The 18604-nt window shown below is 40.9% G+C and overlaps 1 protein-coding gene across 5 annotated transcripts in view; it reads right to left on the bottom strand.

Moving 5' to 3' along the window:
* LOC105938288 (nectin-1) overlaps window positions 1-18604 on the bottom strand; it is a 41073-nt gene that overhangs the window by 7436 nt on the left and 15033 nt on the right. For 2 of the 5 annotated variants that reach the window (XM_036133306.1, XM_036133307.1), the window contains exons 4-5: window positions 14996-15095; window positions 539-690 (exon numbers count right to left, since the gene is read on the bottom strand). In XM_036133306.1, coding sequence (XP_035989199.1) covers window positions 539-690; window positions 14996-15095 — 252 coding nt within the window. Of the gene's footprint in view, window positions 1-538; window positions 691-12648; window positions 12910-14995; window positions 15096-18604 lie in introns of those variants that run through there. The other 3 variants (XR_004929941.1, XM_036133308.1, XM_021307275.2) reach the window with 2 other exon arrangements.

Below are 18604 nucleotides of genomic sequence, written 5' to 3'. Positions count from 1 at the left end.
AACTCTGCCTTATAATAGATTGCAGGGTTTAGCCCGCTCACTGCATTATAAATGTTACCGCGCCCACGGCTCAAACGGCAATCATTTAAAGAGACAGAACACTGGTTCATCATACTACAAGTATAAACAATTAATTCAAAACATTATCTAAGCACAGCAAACCAGGCATGTTTAATGCAGCATTCACTGTTAGTTATAAAAGGCGGGTGCAACTCCTGTTATTTAGCCAACACCTCACCACATGTGGGGGTCATGTGGGTGGCCAGAGTTATTTAAAGGGGGTCCACTGTCCCCCTAACCCTTCCCTTGATGGCGTCCCTGATAGAGCGAAGCAGATGAAGACCTTCCACTGAAGCAAGAGAAAATTTTGCAACTTTATAGAGGGTGCTGAGAACAAGTAAGAATGCCAGTCTCATAAAACCAAGCTTTAGGAAAAAAAACATCTTATTAAAGAACAAAATTTTGACATCCCGTTTGAGTAAAAATAAAAAAAAGGCATTTATATCATATTTGATACAGTTAAAAGGCACATGATCACCTGAGTCGAAATGTACATAGAGGGTATTTTGTTTGCTTCCATATGTGTTATTTGCCACGCAGGTGTAGAAGCCAGCCAGATCAGAGGACTTTCCTTTAAACATCAGCGTGCCCCCCAGCGCTGTGACGGATGAAGGCAGAGGTGTGCCTGATCTGGAAGAAAACAAGACAATGGGCAGGATAAAGTTTCAGCACACACAGGAGTTACTCACACAGCTCCTTTTCATCCAAGACCCCTGGGAAATGATGGCTGAGAGAATTATTCATTCCACCATAAATCTTGTTAAGCATTCACGGTGGTAGGTTACTTTAGTTGTTATAAAACTATAATTTCATTGTTCATACAAGTTGACATCCTTGCGTTCAAACTTGGCCAGCAAACGAGAAATTTACAATACTGCAACATAAACAATGTAGGAGATTAATGTGATGAAACATTTCTTCATTTTGTCAACGAACGACCGCCTGCACAAATTACATGAGGTCTAGCAGGGCCTGCGCAGAGTGTCTCCAGTTACACTGACAATCTAAGGTGCAACACAGACACCGCTTCAGGGATGTTTCCTGTGATCTTTGGGTTGTTTGAAGTCCCACAACTTTAATTACCCTCCCCCAGGCAACCCAGCCAGGGTAAATCAGGGCCCTGGCTTTTGTCTAAATAGCTTGTATTTGGTCCGTGGATCCCCTCGCGTGATCCGCAGCCTTATTGCCGACTTTCTGTGGCTGCGGCAGCTTGTTTTGTTTTTTGTTTATACTTTTTCAAAATAAAAAAAATATTTAAAATTTACAAGAAGGTTTTTTTTACTCGGATAAGTGGAAGATAACGGGCGGATGCAGGGGCGTAGCACCAAATTCTGGTTCCTGTATACTCTCAATGTCAGTGCACATAAATAGGGTTTTAGCCAGATCAGATTATACTGATAAGTGTCTTTCATTTACCAGATGAATTGATACACTTGGCCTACCTTGAGCATCTGATGCAAAACTCTCTAAATCTATACAAGAATGAAGAATTGATATTATCCTCTTAACATGCAAATAACCCTCCTTTTTAAAGCTCCCTTTGTATGTTTACAGTCCTTTCAGTGCAAGACAAACTGCTAAAAATAACAAAACATATGGCCAAGCATTTTCTTATTATGTTGACAGATTGTCTTTTAAATGGGGCCCGCCCTTAAACACTTGAACAGCGATTCCCACTTTGTCTTTGCAACTAGCTAAGCTAAAGACTTCACGTGAGCATACAAACATTAGCAGCAGCTGTCCGGATTGGACTACATTAACTTTAACTGGACTTTGCATAACAAGCAAACTTTGAGAAAGAAAGCAGTCAACAGCTGCCTCTCCTCATTCTGCCTTCTTTCTTTTTCTTTCCTCTCTTTCTTCTTTTGATGCTCTGATTTATGCTTTTTTGGGCAGCACGATGTTTGTCCCCAGTGTCATTAAGTCTGGGCTCACTGATGCTGTCCCCTGTTGCTGTCGGACCAGCCAAGTACCACGCCCATGGGCACCTGGATAGAAGCAGGTTTAATTACACACCTGCTTACTGCCAGTTTGTGTACCTACATCCACTTCCTCAGGCGACTTTATGATTTAATTACTGTTTGGGTTTTTTACGCATGGTGACTTTCAGATAGGAGACAATAAAGCCAGGTAAAACAGCGCAATTAGGTTTTTGTTGCCAAGCTCAGATTCTAATATGGGATCTCTGTTTTAAATAAGTTGAGGTACAAAACAAGGGTGCTCGTTATTATCTGCATTAGATATGGAACCTCTTGCTGAAATGATAAGAAGCAGCCCCACAATTACTAGTGTTCAAACCAAACAAAACTCAAAAACAAAACATCTCATTGTATGCTTTATTTTTACAATAATCCCTCTTCTTCATTCAAAGCTGTGGTCAGTATAATTAATGAATTTAGGAATTTCTGGGATTGGATTGCTCTCATTTAGCATTGTGTATTTCTTTTAGATCATAACCTAATGGAGTTAATTACTGGTAAATTTAGTAATTTCCCCTTGGGGAGTAGTGGGCTGCCACTGTGTGGCACCCGGGGAGCAAACTGGGGTTAGGGGTCTTGCTCAGGGACCCAGAGTGGCAGTGTGTTGGAGTTGAATCGAGAACGGGACACTGCACTCTAGACTCAGTGGAGGAAGTGGCTGAGAGGAGGGTGTTGTCCAAGCTCACATCCATCATGGACAACACCTTCCACCCCCTACACCAGACTGTAGAGGAGCTGAGCAGCTCCTTTAGTGCCAGACTAAAACACCCTGTCTGTAAAAAGGAGCGCTACCGTAGGTCATTCATCCCTGCTGCAACCAGATTATACAATGCTGCACTGTAACTGTGACCATAACCGTTATTAGTAATATGCAATAACTAATGTACAATAATATGCAACTCATGTAAATTTAATCTCTGGACTATACATATAACTGTATAACAGTTACAATTACTGTAACAAGTGTTTTGCAGTAACTACGTGCAATAATGTGCTGTGTTTATTATTATTATTATTACTATTATTATTATTATTATTATTATTATTATGGTGTTATATTATTATGTTATAAAGGTCACTCATTCCTGCTGCTACCTGATCATAGCTTTATAAGTGTAACTATTAGAGTAACGACTGCAACCACGCACCATAGCTGCAACAATAACTGTAATAACTTATGTGCAATAAGCTATTTAAACAAGGTGCTACAATCCGTGCATTAAGCCTGTGCAATAATCCTGTATAAACTGTATAAACTGTGCAATAAGCCTGTGCAATAGTCCTGTATAAACTGTATAATAACATATGTGCAATAACATATTTATACATAGGAGTGTACAGAATTGTATATTGTATATAGCTGTATAACTGTATCTAACTGATTCTACTTACCTACTTTGACACCTTCTTCTGACTTTTGACTATTGAGCCGATGGGACAAGTGAATTTCTCCACTGTGAGATCAATAAAGCTTATCTTATCTCTTATCTTATCTTACAAGCGCTATGCTCTAACCACTAGGCCACCACTCCCCACATATAAATGGGTGAACAATTTACTGTATCAGCATAAACATGTTTTAAGAATGGCTTTATATCCACGACTCTCCAAGCTGGTTAGATAAAGATCCACCTGACATTATGACGTGGTATGTTAAACCTATTTTAATTTTACCATCAGAGATCACATGTTCATAAAGATAATTTAGAGAACTTTATTCCTTGGCCACTAATAGCAATATATTAAAATGAAAAGTAGTGTTTCAATGCATTAAATCAGAAATACTAGGATTCAAATTTTTTACGTATAAATTATGAAATTCTGGGATGTTACTGTGATTGCTGTCAATAGTATTTGTATTGAGAATGCTTGTTTTGTTTTGACTCTCATTTTACATGCAGAAAATGTGATTATTTAAGTGTGTCTTTAAGTGTGTGTTTTTTTTAATGTTTTTGGCATGTCATGTATCACTATTAATTAAAATGAAATATAAACAAAAGAAAAAGATAGGATCTTTAAACCTTTTGTGCTAGAAATGAGCCATGAACATTTTCACATCATTACGGTAATCCTCATTAATCCATCTGTCAGCTTTTTAAAATGCCTAAATCAGGTGTGACTTTTATTCCACTAGTTTAAGGAAACAACAGTTGCATGACTGCCTGAACACATGATTGCTTATGCAAAGTTGTGGCTAAAGGCAGTTAAAGGCAACATTAAAATATTATCTTCAACTCCATCTTATGAGGTCTCAGCTTGTGATACGAGAGCCTTTACACACCCTGAGCAGCTATTTGCCAAATGTAAGGCAGAAGGCGTCACACAGTTTTGGCTTTTGTCTCGAAAACCCATGAATATGTTGGACACATTTTTCTGTACAGAACTGTACAAATCACAGAACCAAGTCCCGCTAGTAGTAGGTTTCTGGTAACTGGAAAGAAAAAATGAATATCATGGCATTTAAGGAGCAATGAATTGATGTAACATCAGCCAATGCAGCGGTGGCACCTTTCCTTACAGTTGCACCCAATGAGGGAGATTCAGGTTGACAAGGTTTTAAATTCCAGATTATATCAGAATCTATAAATCCTAATCTAAAGATTTTATATATCTTAATCCACAAGGTACTAGAGACTATAATTGCCCGTATCAAAAGCTGATGAACACTTCCTTAACAGAATTAAAGATTTGCCCAGGTGTCAGGCACTTACTAGCTTTCCCACTCATTTCAAATTACAAAATGTTCCACTTTTTTTTTTAGAGTCAGGTTTCTAAATGTTCTCATATTCTGGGTGTTTGTATATAAAATGTTAGCCTGGACATTCTTGAATAGCACCCAAGTCTTATTATCTGCAGGTCTCAGAAAACCGAAATTACATAACTGGCTAGTGGTTGTTGGAGTATGACATGGGGCCACTCCACTGCTTTTTCAACATCCAAACTTTTATGACCTTTACTTCAACATCTAGAGCTCCTGTTCGTATGAAAAATCAATATCAAGTATCCTCGACAAAATCAGAATCTTGAAAGCAGAGTTTAATAACTTTGGTAACTGTATTTAGAAATAGCAGTTTTAACTGTGTAGCATTTTAAACCTGAATTAAGAACGACGTCCACAGTTCAACCTACATTTAAAACTCTCTATAGAGATAAAAATGGTAATAAGATGGCACTTTTTCAGTTTTGAAGACACGCTCATTCATTAAGCAACTTAAAAATCAAATACTGTTGGGCAAAATGTTAAAATGAAGGTGTAAGTTGGCAAATGTCAGATACAGTATGCCATTTTAGTGCCTTAAAGTGAAAACTATTGTATTAATTAAGCATTATCAGACTTTTGTCACTTAGAAAATGTCGGAAAAACTAAAACATTTTTTTACATACCTTTCAAAACAACTATAAGACAAGAAATATCTCTTATAGTTATGTTTTTTTTTATCAATTATAAGACTTTCTGAGCTATGTTACAGCACATGTTTTGCTGTGGTGGCATATACACCATATAGTCCAGAGAACTACATTATCCCCTTTTGCCAATTGCTGTTAGCATGGTTATTTAGCACATGTTTAAGAAGCATGTGACTTTTAATCAAAGATATGGTCCTAGCCCTGCGACAGACTGGTGACCTGTCTGGGATGTACCTCGCCTCTCGCCCATTGACAGCTGGAGATAGGCACCAGCAACCCCCGCGACCCCATGAGGGATTAAGCGGGTCAGAAATGGATGGATGGATGGATATGGTCCTAATCCAGATGTCAACAAGTCGAGCTGTTTCAGTGTCACAATGCTGTAACGTCTGCCCAGTGAGACAAAGAGTTCGGAAAATGTAAATGGAAAATCAGAAGACTGTGTCATGACCACTGCTTACCACAGTGAGAAACGCCCAACTCAAAAGAAAATTAACATTTACTGGGTTTTGTAGGACCGGAGCGAGATAAAATGTGATTAAAAAAAGATTATTTCTTGTAATGTGTGCCATTGGTGGTTGTATAGTGCTGTGTAGCTAAGGAGACAGCCCAGTCATTTTGTCTGGAGTAATGGGTGAGTCCCTCACAGATAAAGTCCTAAAAATAACTGAAGCAGTTCTGCTGGGAAGGAACAGAAAACGTAAATAACAGTGGTACAGCTAGCATTTAGACCTGGAAGGCAGCACCCACTGCATCCCATCAGGGAGTTGAGTTATAAAAGCAGAACATCCTTACAATGCTTTATATCAGCACAGAAGGAGAGGTTTAAATATGTATAGCAACAAAGTTCCTAACATACAGAGAGAGAGAAGAGACAGAGAGAGAGAGAGAGAGATGAGAGAGAGAGAGAAGAGAGGAGGAGAGGACTAGAGAGACAGACAGAGAGAAGAGAGACAGAAGAGAGAGAAGAGAGAGAGAGAGGATAGAATAATATAGGTGAAGAAGTAGATATAGAGAGATATGGAGATAGATATATATAGAGGGGGGGAAGAGAGAGATATATATAGTCTATATAGATATATAGAGAGATAGTAGAGAAGAATAAGAGAATAGAGAGAGATACACATATATATATAGATAGATATTATATCTATATATAGATATATATATATAGTTATAGAGTATATATATATACTAAGATATACTATATATATATATATATATATATATATAGACATGAAGTGCTTTTTTCGGCTAGGAAGAAACTTACAAATGGAAATGTTACATCTTATACAGCTACAGATTGTCATGAAAACCACAATACTTTCCAAAGTATTACTTTCTTAACAACCACGAAAAATTGTGATGATTCTGGCACTGGAGCTGATCCTGCTTATAATCAGTCACACCTGTTCAGTCTCCACCTATCTGCAATCAACCTCTATTGGCTCCACCTGTCTCCAGCTGCATAAAAACCCTGTCCTTGTCAGTCTCCAGTGCCAGATTGTCTTCGAGCCAACCGGTGAGAACTTTCCAGCACTATTCCAGAAAACCTGCCTGCCTGCCTGCCTGTTGCACGGCCTGTTTAGCCCTGTTTTTTGAGCCTGCCTGATCCTGTTCTGGTTATCCTGTCTGTCTGAGTTCTGCCTTGCAGCTTCTGGATTCTGGACTGATTCCCCGTGTTTCTGACCTCGGCCCGCCTGTGAGTATTGGAACCTGCCTGTCCCCTTTAAGCCTGTTGCTCTGTCGGATTTCGGACCTGGATCTGAACCCGGACCCTCTTTGGATTTCCCCTCTGTACCTCTGCTGGAGTTGTGGATTAACCGTTACCGGACCCGGACTGTCTCTGGACTTACGCCCCTGGAAACCCCCCCCCCCCCCGTCGTCTGACTGCTGCCGGCCGCTCTACGGTCCGTTCCCATCTGCCGGCTTCTGCCCCGAACACTCCCAGCTGTCTCTCCGTGCCCTGGCTGCTCTCGTTATCAGGTTAGTCAGTTTGTTACTTTGCTAACCTGCCTCAGCAGTATCTGACCTGTCCCTCTGCTTCCAGGGAAGCTCCAGCCGTAACGACAGCTGCACGCCCGAGAGCCGACACTGGTTTTACCCTGCTTATAAATAAACTGTCTGTAAAGTCACTGACCTGTCGTGGTTGAATCTTGGGTCAGATTCTGATACATTACAGTACGATCTGGCCAAAAGATGGATCCTTCACCCGGCGGTCAGTGGCGAGCAGGGGTTGATAAATCCATTACTTTGTTAGAAGTCGGAGTCGCCGAGATTTTAAATCATCTCCGCAGCCAGGCTGCTCCCGCACTTCCGCAAACGTCACCGCCTGCTGCCACGTCACGCCCTGGGAGGCAGACGCTCCCTGAGCCGCGTCTCACTCCGCCCGAGCCCTTTCTAGGAGATCCAGATCAATGTAGGGCTTTTCTCACTCAATGTGAGATACATTTTGAATTACAACCGTCCTCATTCCCTACTGACAGAGCTAAGATAGTCTGTTATCTCCTTACTGGCTGGTAAGGCTAAGCTCTGGGGCACTTCCGAGTGGCAGAGCGGCTCCCACATCTGCCACTCATGATTTCTCCCGAGAGCTTATCAGAGTGTTCAGCCCCATTTTTACCCTGTCGTGAGTCCACCAGGGGGCTCTTATCCCTTAGTTAGGGGGATAGAACCATCTCCGAGTATATCATAGACTTACATTTGTTGGCTGCAGAAAGTCTTTGGAACGAACACGCTCTTGTAGATGTGTTTTTAACGGGGTTAAATGACCGGATTAAAGATGAACTCGCCCCTCGAGATTTTCCCAGGTCTCTTAAGCAGTTAGAGGATTTAGCCTCTCGTATTGACCTCCGCCTAATGGAGCGGCGAAAGGACCGCCACGCTACCCGTACCACTCTTCCCCGACTACCTGCGGCCGTTCCCGCCGCACCCTCACCTCCCAGGGCTCCAGCTGATCCAGAGCCGATGCAATTGGGAAGGACTGCTCTTACCAAGGAGGAGCGACAACGCAGGCAGCAGTTTGGTCTCTGCTTGTACTGCGGAGGAGAAGGTCATCTCGTCCGGACCTGTCCACTAAAAGGCTCGGACTCAGTAGGGGAGGGGAGGTCCCTCCTGAGCCGAACTAAACTATCTTCCTCTCCAGATCTGCTACTGCCCGCTACTCTTTCTGTCTCAGCCAAGTCTCATTCGGTCTCTGTGTTTGTGGATTCAGGTGCCGACACGGAGTTTATGGATCAGTCTTTTGCTCGTAAGCTGAACATTAAATTGTCTCCCGGCCCATCTCCACGCAGCGTCCTCGCCTTAGATGGTCACCAACTTCATCGCTCCCGCCTTGTCACTGAACCTGTGGAGCTCCAGATGGGAGGTAATCACTCTGAAAAACTGTCATTCATGGTCATTGACACACCGCAGGTCCCTATCATCCTGGGCGCTACGTGGCTTAGAAGGCATAACCCCCAGATTGACTGGAGAAGAGGAGAAGTTACGGGCTGGGCCTTTTCTTGTTCTGAATCCTGTCTGAAATCTGCTCAGTCACCTCACTCCTCCAAAGGCAAGGAGGAGGAGATTTATTTTACCTGTCAAAAGTACCACCAGAGTACCATGATTGAAAGGAGGTGTTGAATAAAGCCAAAGCTACGAACCTTCCTCCTCACCATCCATATGATTGTGCAATTGACCTGTTATCTGGAACCACTCCACCTAGGGGTCGTCTCTACTCCTTGTCTGCCCCAGAGTCCCAAGCAATGCAGGAGTACATTAACGAGGCCCTAAGAGCAGGCATTATTCATCCCTCTTCTTCACCCGCAGGCGCAGGCTTCTTTTTTGTGGGGAAAAAGGATGGCTCACTCCGTCCCTGCATAGATTATAGAGGACTCAACGACATTTCAGTCAAAAACCGATACCCAATTCCCCTCATGAATTTGGCCGTTGATCAGGTCCAGCAGGCAAAGGTCTTTACTAAACTGGATTTAAGAAATGCCTATCATCTGGTCCGCATAAGGGAGGGTGATGAATGGAAGACCGCTTTTAACACCCCGACAGGGCACTATGAATATCTTGTCATGCCTTTTGGCCTCACCAACGCCCCAGCAGTCTTCCAAAACCTAGTCAATGAGGTTCTCAGAGACATGATTGGCCATTATGCTTTGTTTATCTGGATGACATCCTCATTTACTCTGAGAACCTCAGCCTCCACAGGCAACATGTCCGTTCCGTCCTGCTCCGCCTGCTACAAAACCAACTTTATGTCAAGGCCGAGAAATGCGAATTTCACACCACCTCCACTTCTTTTCTCGTCCTGTCCCCCGGTCACATGTCTATGGACCCGGCCAAAGTCCGGCCAGTGACCGAAAAGCCCGTTCCAACAGACAGAAGGCAGCTACAAAGATTCTTGGGCTTCGCCAATTTTTATAGACTGTTTACCCGTAATTACAGCCAGGAAGCTGCCCCGCTGCATGCTCTTACCTCCAGCAAGATCAAGTTTGCCTGGAACGAACAGGCTGAGAAAGCTTTTAAACGTCTGAAGGACCTATTCACCTCTGCTCTGCTCCTTGTTTCCCCCAACCCCGAAAGGCAGTTTATTGTGGAGGTGGATGCCTCCAGCTCTGGGGTTGGGGCCTGCTCTCGTTATCAGGTTAGTCAGTTTGTTACTTTGCTAACCTGCCTCAGCAGTATCTGACCTGTCCCTCTGCTTCCAGGAAAGCTCCAGCCGTAATGACAGCTGCACGCCCGAGAGCCGACGCTGGTTTTACCCTGCTTATAAATAAACTGTCTGTAAAGTCACTGACCTGTCGTGGTTGAATCTTGGGTCCGATTCTGATACATTACAAAAATGATCTATGCTTGTTGCAAGGTAAAGAATGGTTTGGTGGAATATCAGCAAAAACCTGATGCGCCTGACCACCTAAAATGTATCCCCTTTAACATGACATATCGGCTTGTCGGATGGTGTCCCACTTCATAGATACACGCTTTAACCACTACACCAGGGGTTTTCAGATTACTTGCCTTCATTTATAGGAAAACTACAGCATAATATTTGGCCAGCTACTCACTCTCCTGTAGATCAAAAGGGACGCCTTATGTATAAATAGGGGAAGGCGTGCTGTTATTAACCGAAGCCTGCAGGCAGTATAGATTACTGTAATGTTTGCTTTGTGCTACCTCTTTTTCAGTTTATTTTGGTGTGGCAGGTATAGGAAGGGTTTGGCAGTATGATTAGAGCATGGAAGTAGTTAAACAGCAGGAACATGATGTCCTTACATACAAAGAGTTTCTAGCCTTAGGACCTCAGTGGAACAACAGTCACATTTGGTTTTGTAATGCAATTTTCATTATGCCATTTGGATCAAATTCAAACTGAACTTTAGCCATTTCAGTAAAAGTAACTTCTGTCCCAATTTCATAATTCTCCCTGCATGTATACTGCCTTGTGATTTAACTTTACTAAGCTGCTAGTTTCACTTGTCGTTTCTGCTACAAACAAGAGACGACGTGTATTTTCTGATATGCTTGGCGCTTATTCCAAAGCCAGATGCCCACACACTGAATGCTTACAAAAAAGGTAAGGAACGGATCCCTTCACAGGAATGTGGGTGGGGGCAGACACAAGTTTAGTCAAAGCCAAAAGTTCAATAGGAAATCCCTCTGCAACTGAGTCCTTCTCTGATGTATTTACACATCGGTAGTGGAGCAATGAACAAACCTATTTATTTAATTTCGGACAACCAAAGTGCTCCACCTTGATAAACCCTGATTATTTTCTGAAGCTACAGCGGAACAACAAAGAGCAACCGTTCTGGTTTTTTTTTTTTTTCATGACACTGCAACCACACGTATGCTAAGAATGCTCAGAGGAGCTCAGAGTTTTTAGTAGAATCAAAATCCTCTTTATTCAGCAAATTTGTGGGTACATGTAAGCAACTTGACTTTGGATTCCCACGATCGCATTGTGTAAAAAACAGAACCACAGCGTATAAAAATACATTAAAAAAAATATGCACACAGCTCTGTTTTCTCTCCCAGTAGGCTTAACAATTTATGCTAATTTGACTTTTGGTTATTTAATACTTTTTTGTCACCACAATTTGAACATGTGTCTCCATCCTTGTATTGTTTATTATGGTATTTAGCTTCCAATGCAACTTTTAGTTGGATTAAGGAACAAACTTGTTTTTTTTTTATTTTGACACTATGTGGCTTATTTAGATTTTTAATGCGTAGACTTAAAAATTCTTGGCAGGCATCGTTCATTTGACTAATTTCTTTGATAACTCTTATCAGGCTGACTTTTTGTCCTGAGAGACGTAGCAAACCAGACCAGGGTCAGGTAACTTGGCCTATTCCTGGGAAAGTCTGAATCTGCGCCACGATAACTCCCTACTTTGTTACAGTTTTAATTTGGGTGCGAATTTTTGTTTTTGTCTAAGGGAAAATTTTAGTGAAACAAGTGGACAGTTTGCATTAAATAGTGCTCAAAAATAAAAGCAATCCCCCAAAGGGTAACATTTGTTACAACCCATCACAGAGTTTTAAATCCCTTGTTTTGACATGTTTGACAATGCAATACAAAAGAAGCTAGAAGCGGTTAGATCCAAGTAAACCACTATGGTTTTGTGCCTGTGTTTAATGTCACAATAATGTAAGGTGGGATAAGATAGATGAAAGGGTGGATTTATGACAGAAAACATACAGGAGCAGCTGCTGTGCTAGTTCCTCATAAATCTACTTTGATGCGTCAGCATGGAGAAATAAGGGATGACGTGGCACAGAGGTTAAGGAGTTTGTCTTACAATTGGCGGGTTGCTGGTTTGATCCCCCCGCTCTGACTGTCTCTGTCGTTGTGTCCTTGGGCAAGACACTTCACCCGCACTACCTGCTGGCGGTGGTCAGAGCGCCCGGTGGCGCCGGTGCATGCCAGCCTCGCCTCTGTCAGTGTGCCCCAGGGCAGCTTACATAGCTTACATAGCTCACCACTGTCAGGGTGTGAATGGGTGAATGACTGAACTGTAGTGTAAAAGCACTTTGGAGGTCGTCAGGACTAGTTAAAGCGCTATACAAGTACAAGCCATTTACCAAGTACAAATTATTGGCAGAAGGAACATTCATTTTCTCTGGAATGAAAAACACCAGTGGATGGTCCACTTGTTTTATAGACCATTGTTTTTTTTAATGTAGTAATTTAAAGCATTCATTTAAAAACACCCTTGATATGTGTAACATTAAAAAGCATAACATGGGTAGACAATTTGATCCACTTACTTATTTAACTGAAAGACAACACCACATTACTGTGAAGAGCATTGATAAAGTAGGCTACTATTGGCTACTATTTCTTTGTAGCCAACAATGAGCTGTAAAGACACAAGTGGCTATGGCAAATGTAAACATCCAGTTTTGTTAGCGAGGCGAATTCATCTTCACTCTGGAGACAGACCAGTAAGGTGTTCATCATCTCCAGCTGAAAAAAAAAAAAAACTCTTAAAAATTCACCCGCATTTTCAAGTAGTTTCTTACCACTTCTATTCTGTTGTTTTTACATGTTTGAATAATTTGATTTGGATTTATAACACATAACATGAAACAGTATTCAGTTAAATTCCACCAGCCATGCCCAGCCTTGATCACTATGTGATCTGCAGAGCCAAGAATATAACCCCTAAAGCCCAGAGGGGTTTAGGAGCAATTTCTGTCCTAGATTACCTACCTGACATAAATCAAGTACAACTCCACAACTATAAATGGAAACTTTTGGCATCTGTGTGAAGGTAAGGCATTAAATAATATTTATGCAGTGGAACCACTATTGCAAATGTCGGACCTTTGTTTGTTGCACAAAATAGTTGAACTCTAAATTCGCTGAGTCATTCTTATGGTGAAGGTTTTCAACTATTTTTATTTGTCCTTTTATGTGTACGTAGTTCCTTACCTTCTTTAATCTAACTTTTCCTTAGTAGTTTTAGTAAAGTTTCACAAGCCTAGTAGAGAGGATTTTTTGAGTGAAATACAGTGTTAATTTAGGTTAATATTATGTAATGGTGTTCTTTGGATGTTCATTTATTTCTGTTAATAAATTCTTTAAGAGAAGTTGCCACTCATTTATTCCATATGTGTGCAGAGTTTGCTGTTAGAAAAAAGCCAGTGCTTGAATCACCCTTGCAACTATTGGCCTAATATCAGCTGATTGAGCTGCTATTCACTGGAGATTACTGAGAGTTATATAACTTAAAACTTAACTTAAAAAACATGCCTAATTCCACACTGAAAATGGGAGCTGTTTTGTCTCAGGGTTCCTAAAAATAAATGGATGTTTCCACTTACTCCCAAAGGATGAGCAAATCCCAGAGAATGGCAGAAGTTCATTTATAGGGACCACACTTTACTGAAGACCGTTTCCTGAACATGGGTGAATTCAGTCCAAGTTTTCGAACAAACTGGTTATAAAAAAAAAAAAACTTCTATACCAACACTGGAAGGTGGCGACTACAACACATTAACCGCAAACCACTGGCTCTTACGCTGCATGACATTCCTGTCACAGCTGGCAACCTATTTGACAACATAAACTAGGCTAGACAACCTCAAAAAGCAACACAACATGCCCTGAGCTAAAGAGATTCATGATCAGATGTGAATTAAACAAAAAAACAACTTTCTGAATAGTGTAACAAAGCCATTTCTGATGCTCTCGGGCCCACAATGAGCACTTGAATATAAACCTGACCAGAAGCAGCTGGCTAAGCAAAACAGGAGTCCAGAAAAGAAAATTAACATCTAAACCAGTGTGGGGCTTCCATTTACTCAGGTAGCTGAAATAAATAGACTGAGCAATCATGGCATCAGTGGTGGAGTTTCAAGGCCAGCACCACAGCTGAGCAAACAAAGCACAAAGACCCCTTTTGTATTTGCCAAACAGATACCGATCATCCCCAATACCTTTTGGAAAATATTCTGTGAACTGGCGAGACAAAAGCAGGGCTTTGTTTCAAATGTGTGTTACGGTGTATCTCATGTAAAACTAACAGCATTTCAGAAAGAGAACATCATAGTCAAATATGGAAGAGAAAGTGCGATCATCTGGGGCTGCTTTGTTGCCTCGGGACAAGGGCGACTTGAGGTACCCAAAGGAACCATAAATTCTGCACTCCAGTGAATAAAACCAGAAGGAAATGTCTGACCATCATTTCTGGAACTTAAGCTCAAGTAAAACTGGGTTACACAGCAGGACCATGATCCAAAGAGCAAAAGACAGTCTGGATAACATAAAACAAAACAATGATTTTTCAGTGGCTCAGTTAAATTTAGGACTTACATTCTAATTACATACTGACATGACATTTACCAGGACTAAATTATGCTTCAGGATCAAAGTTAAAGTGTGACAAAAAAGTTATTCATTGTAAAGTCTTGTCTGAACTCGCCATGCAAAACTTGTCTGGATGATAACCACGCAGGTAATCTGGGGTGAATAATAAAACTGGAATTTTGTTTAAAATTGCTTTAGGGTTTATGAATAAATGAGCCATTATTCAAAACTACTGTACTACCTGGTCCAGGTAACTGTTGCGTTCGGGTTGGCATCAGCCTCACAGGTAATGCTCTGGTCCTTCATTGATCCTTCTTGAAGCTTCACCTCCAGAGGTGGATCTGTAAGCCCAAGAGAACCACGTTACTGCCATGGTCTAGGAAAAACCAACGATGCAACTGCAGTGCTTGAAACGGCCTGGAAGCCCCTCAGCTTGGAGGGCAAGCAGAACAGAATGTCTTTGCCGCTTTTAAGTTCAAAGATCTTTTCTTCTCAGTTTTGTTGTGGTTTATTTTATTTATTCGGTAATCTGTACACATGTGGTGTTGAAGTACAATTTCAAGTAATGGTATTTTGATTTACGGATGAACAGCCTGGATTCCTTTCACCTGAAGCTCGATACACACTGTATAATATATTGCATGTTATATTAGAGTAATTTGAAAATATAGAGTAATTTGAAAATAAAAAAAAAGAAGATCATAATATAGATTAATTACAGAGTATATTTCAAAGATCATTCACCGTTTCCAAGAACATCCACAGCACATTTATTTCCAAAGAAATAAATCTTCCACCCAGCATTCGCTTTCTCAGAAAATCCTAATGTTACATAAGGTGTGTAAAAAAATGTATTTTTAATGGAGAAGAGATATGTTATGGCCTATGCAATCATGGTGACAACTGCAGATTTAACGGTAGACAGCCAACAGCATATTCATGTGGAGTTGAGTGGTGAAAATGGCCAGTAACCAAGATGCTTCAAGAGGGACAAAACAAACCAGGACATGGGTTAGGGGTTGCATACCTCGTGTTAAACCACTGATGAAGAGTTCAGAAGGGTCTTGACTGGGTTAATGAGAAAAATAACTGGACTGTGAGAGAGTAGAGCGGTTCAGAACCCATGTTTTTTTATAATCTATTTTCCCAGTAGGATTTGGCACCGGTCCGAGCAGCCAAAGTACCGCCACCTGATTCAGTGACCATGATGTTACTGTGCTTGAGTTTCAAGAAAGCTGGCTCGACCAAAACAGAGAACCGAAAAAGGTATTGTCAAGATAAAGGTGAGATCCACCAGATCCAATACACATGAGCTAAAACCTACTTTCAAAGCAACCTGAGCTTTCTTGAATACCATAGCGGCACTGCGGGCTGATCACCAGCATGTCACGCTGAGTCGATGGAGTTTGAAAAGCAATACTAAAAACAATAAACATCTCTTTGATCTAATGTTTTTAATTCTCGCACATGTACGTCAGGCATTACTATGCAATGATTTCATGTCACGTCATCTTACCAGTTAGTTTTGCCAAAAACGTTGTTATATGCCAAATTCCTACAAAACAATACAAACCCTCAGACTACCAGCAGGCATTTCTTCACTCTTTTCCTTCTTGTGCACCTTCCTCCTGCTGGATCACTGAGTTCATATCCAACTGATCCTGAGAAATGTTTTGTTTCAAAGTTCTACTGTCTGCCCAGAAAAATACATTCCCCTTTCTAACGTCACTTTGGCTTAAAATTTCATAAGATTAGATAGAAATATCCTCAAAGGTTGCTTTTAAACAGGAAAGGAGGTGCTTTATGTTTACTCCAGATGCGAGTATCTTGAGGTCCATGGATTTAGATTAGAGAAATGCAATACATATAAGGACTGCACACTTAGGAAAATTCTCTGAAGTCTGAGGCGCTAGTCTGGGGTTAATGAAAAAAAAAAAAACAAAAAAAAAAAAAACTAGAAGAACTTCTCAGAGAGCCTTACTCAAATATAGATAAATACACAATAGCGCCTGATATAAGACAAAAGTTATCTCATTCCTCTACATTCTGAGGAGGAATATTCCAACAAGTCTGCCCTTTAGCCCAGACAACACCCTCTGTTGCAAACAGTTTACAAAGGGAGCTTCCAGCAACCCATTCCCACATGAATTTGTCCCTTGTGACCTCTGAGCCTACACGTTTATGTAACTACCTCTAAAATGTTTCCCTTTTAAACTAGAACACTGCATATTACAGGTATTTTAAGCATTATTTCATTGGATAAACAGTTTCTGACTAGGAATTCTAAGAAAACAACCCATAAAGCGTTGAACCATTTGATGAATACTAGTGTTGCACCGATACCGATACCAGTATCGGCCGGGGCGCCGATACCGCACTAAAATGGTGGTATCGGTACCGGTGAGTACCAACAAATAGGTCACAGATACCATTTTGATGTTTGTATGTCACTTGAACGTAGCCTTCTCTCTCCCGACACTCACTAGTTCTACTGGATTCACTTTGTATTAGTCTTTTTCCTGCTTTAATAAGGTAGCAGCTTGACAAATCCATGATAGCAATTATTTTACATCCAAGTAGTATGCTGTTCTTCATATATACACACACACATACATTTTAAAGTAATGGTATCGGTATGGTATCGGTATCTGCCGATACTGCACAGCCAGGTATCGGGGCCAAAAAATGGCATCGGTGCAACACTAATGAATACTAACGGATTATTCTAGATAGAGAAAATTAATGATCCTTGTATCTTGTATTTTATGAGAGAGTCCCATGTAGCTACTAGTGGCTTTATATGAAGGCATATAGTAACACGCAGTTTGAAATGTATGGAAAACATAATGACATTTTCCATATGAACAAACAGAGGCTTAAATCTGGGGGCAATTCCTGTATTTCTGATTCTGATCTGTGCCTTCTGTCCCCTGCCCAAATATGGGAAGTACATTTGAAATTACTGTTTTGAGTTGTTGCAACTGTTTAATCCATTTTCAACATGCAGCAACATGTTTTTGTGAGCTGTCTTTAAACACACCATGAGCAGCGTTGCCAGATTGGTCGGGTTTCACCAAAGTTGGGCTTATTTTGAACATGAGTCTCAGTTTGATTACGCCCATCTTGGAATAGTGCATAAAAATAATAAACCCTTGTATTTATCCTACTGCTTTTCTCAGCTTGTTAAGGCGGGCGAGCCTCCACCCAGCATTTTTGTTAGTTTTTTTTTTTTTAAATTGGTTTTATCAAGATAAAAACAAATTTGTTTTTTCACAGAAGGCACTCTTGTTTCCAAAGAGCTAGAAACGTAACATGACGCTGGTATTAGTGCTCCTAAACAGCTGGTCATTTGGCTTTTTACATTTTTTTGTCTTTTTTGTGACACTAGTGGCCCTTAATGAAAGCGGCCTAACAGGAAGGGCGGCTGAGAGAGAGGGGGAAAACATGCAGCGAGGGACAACGGGTCAGACTGAAACCCTGGATGGCTGCTTCTGCACATGGGTCATGTGAACCACCCCGCACCACTTGGCTTTTTAAATATATATATTTACAGTATATATATAAATATAATTAAACTCAAGATTTTAAGGGAAGCCTCCCAGCTCCAGCTCTTACGCCTATAATATTTTAGTTAACTTAAAGACAGCTTTGGCAAAGAGAGCAACACAATAAAAATGCTTCTTTCAGGCAATCAGACTTTTAGCAGCTGTAAACCTGATCAAACATTAGATTACATAGAAAGAATTGCTTATAGAACATATTAAATCAGCAAGACTTGAAACTTCCTTCAGACAAAGACAGATGCAGTCTATTGAGCATATCTGTGTTCAGTCGATGGGAAGTGTAGCAA

This window comes from Fundulus heteroclitus, unplaced genomic scaffold, assembly GCF_011125445.2.
Source record: "Fundulus heteroclitus isolate FHET01 unplaced genomic scaffold, MU-UCD_Fhet_4.1 scaffold_607, whole genome shotgun sequence".
NCBI lineage: Eukaryota > Metazoa > Chordata > Actinopteri > Cyprinodontiformes > Fundulidae > Fundulus > Fundulus heteroclitus.
This window is presented reverse-complemented; position numbering and strand designations above follow the sequence as displayed.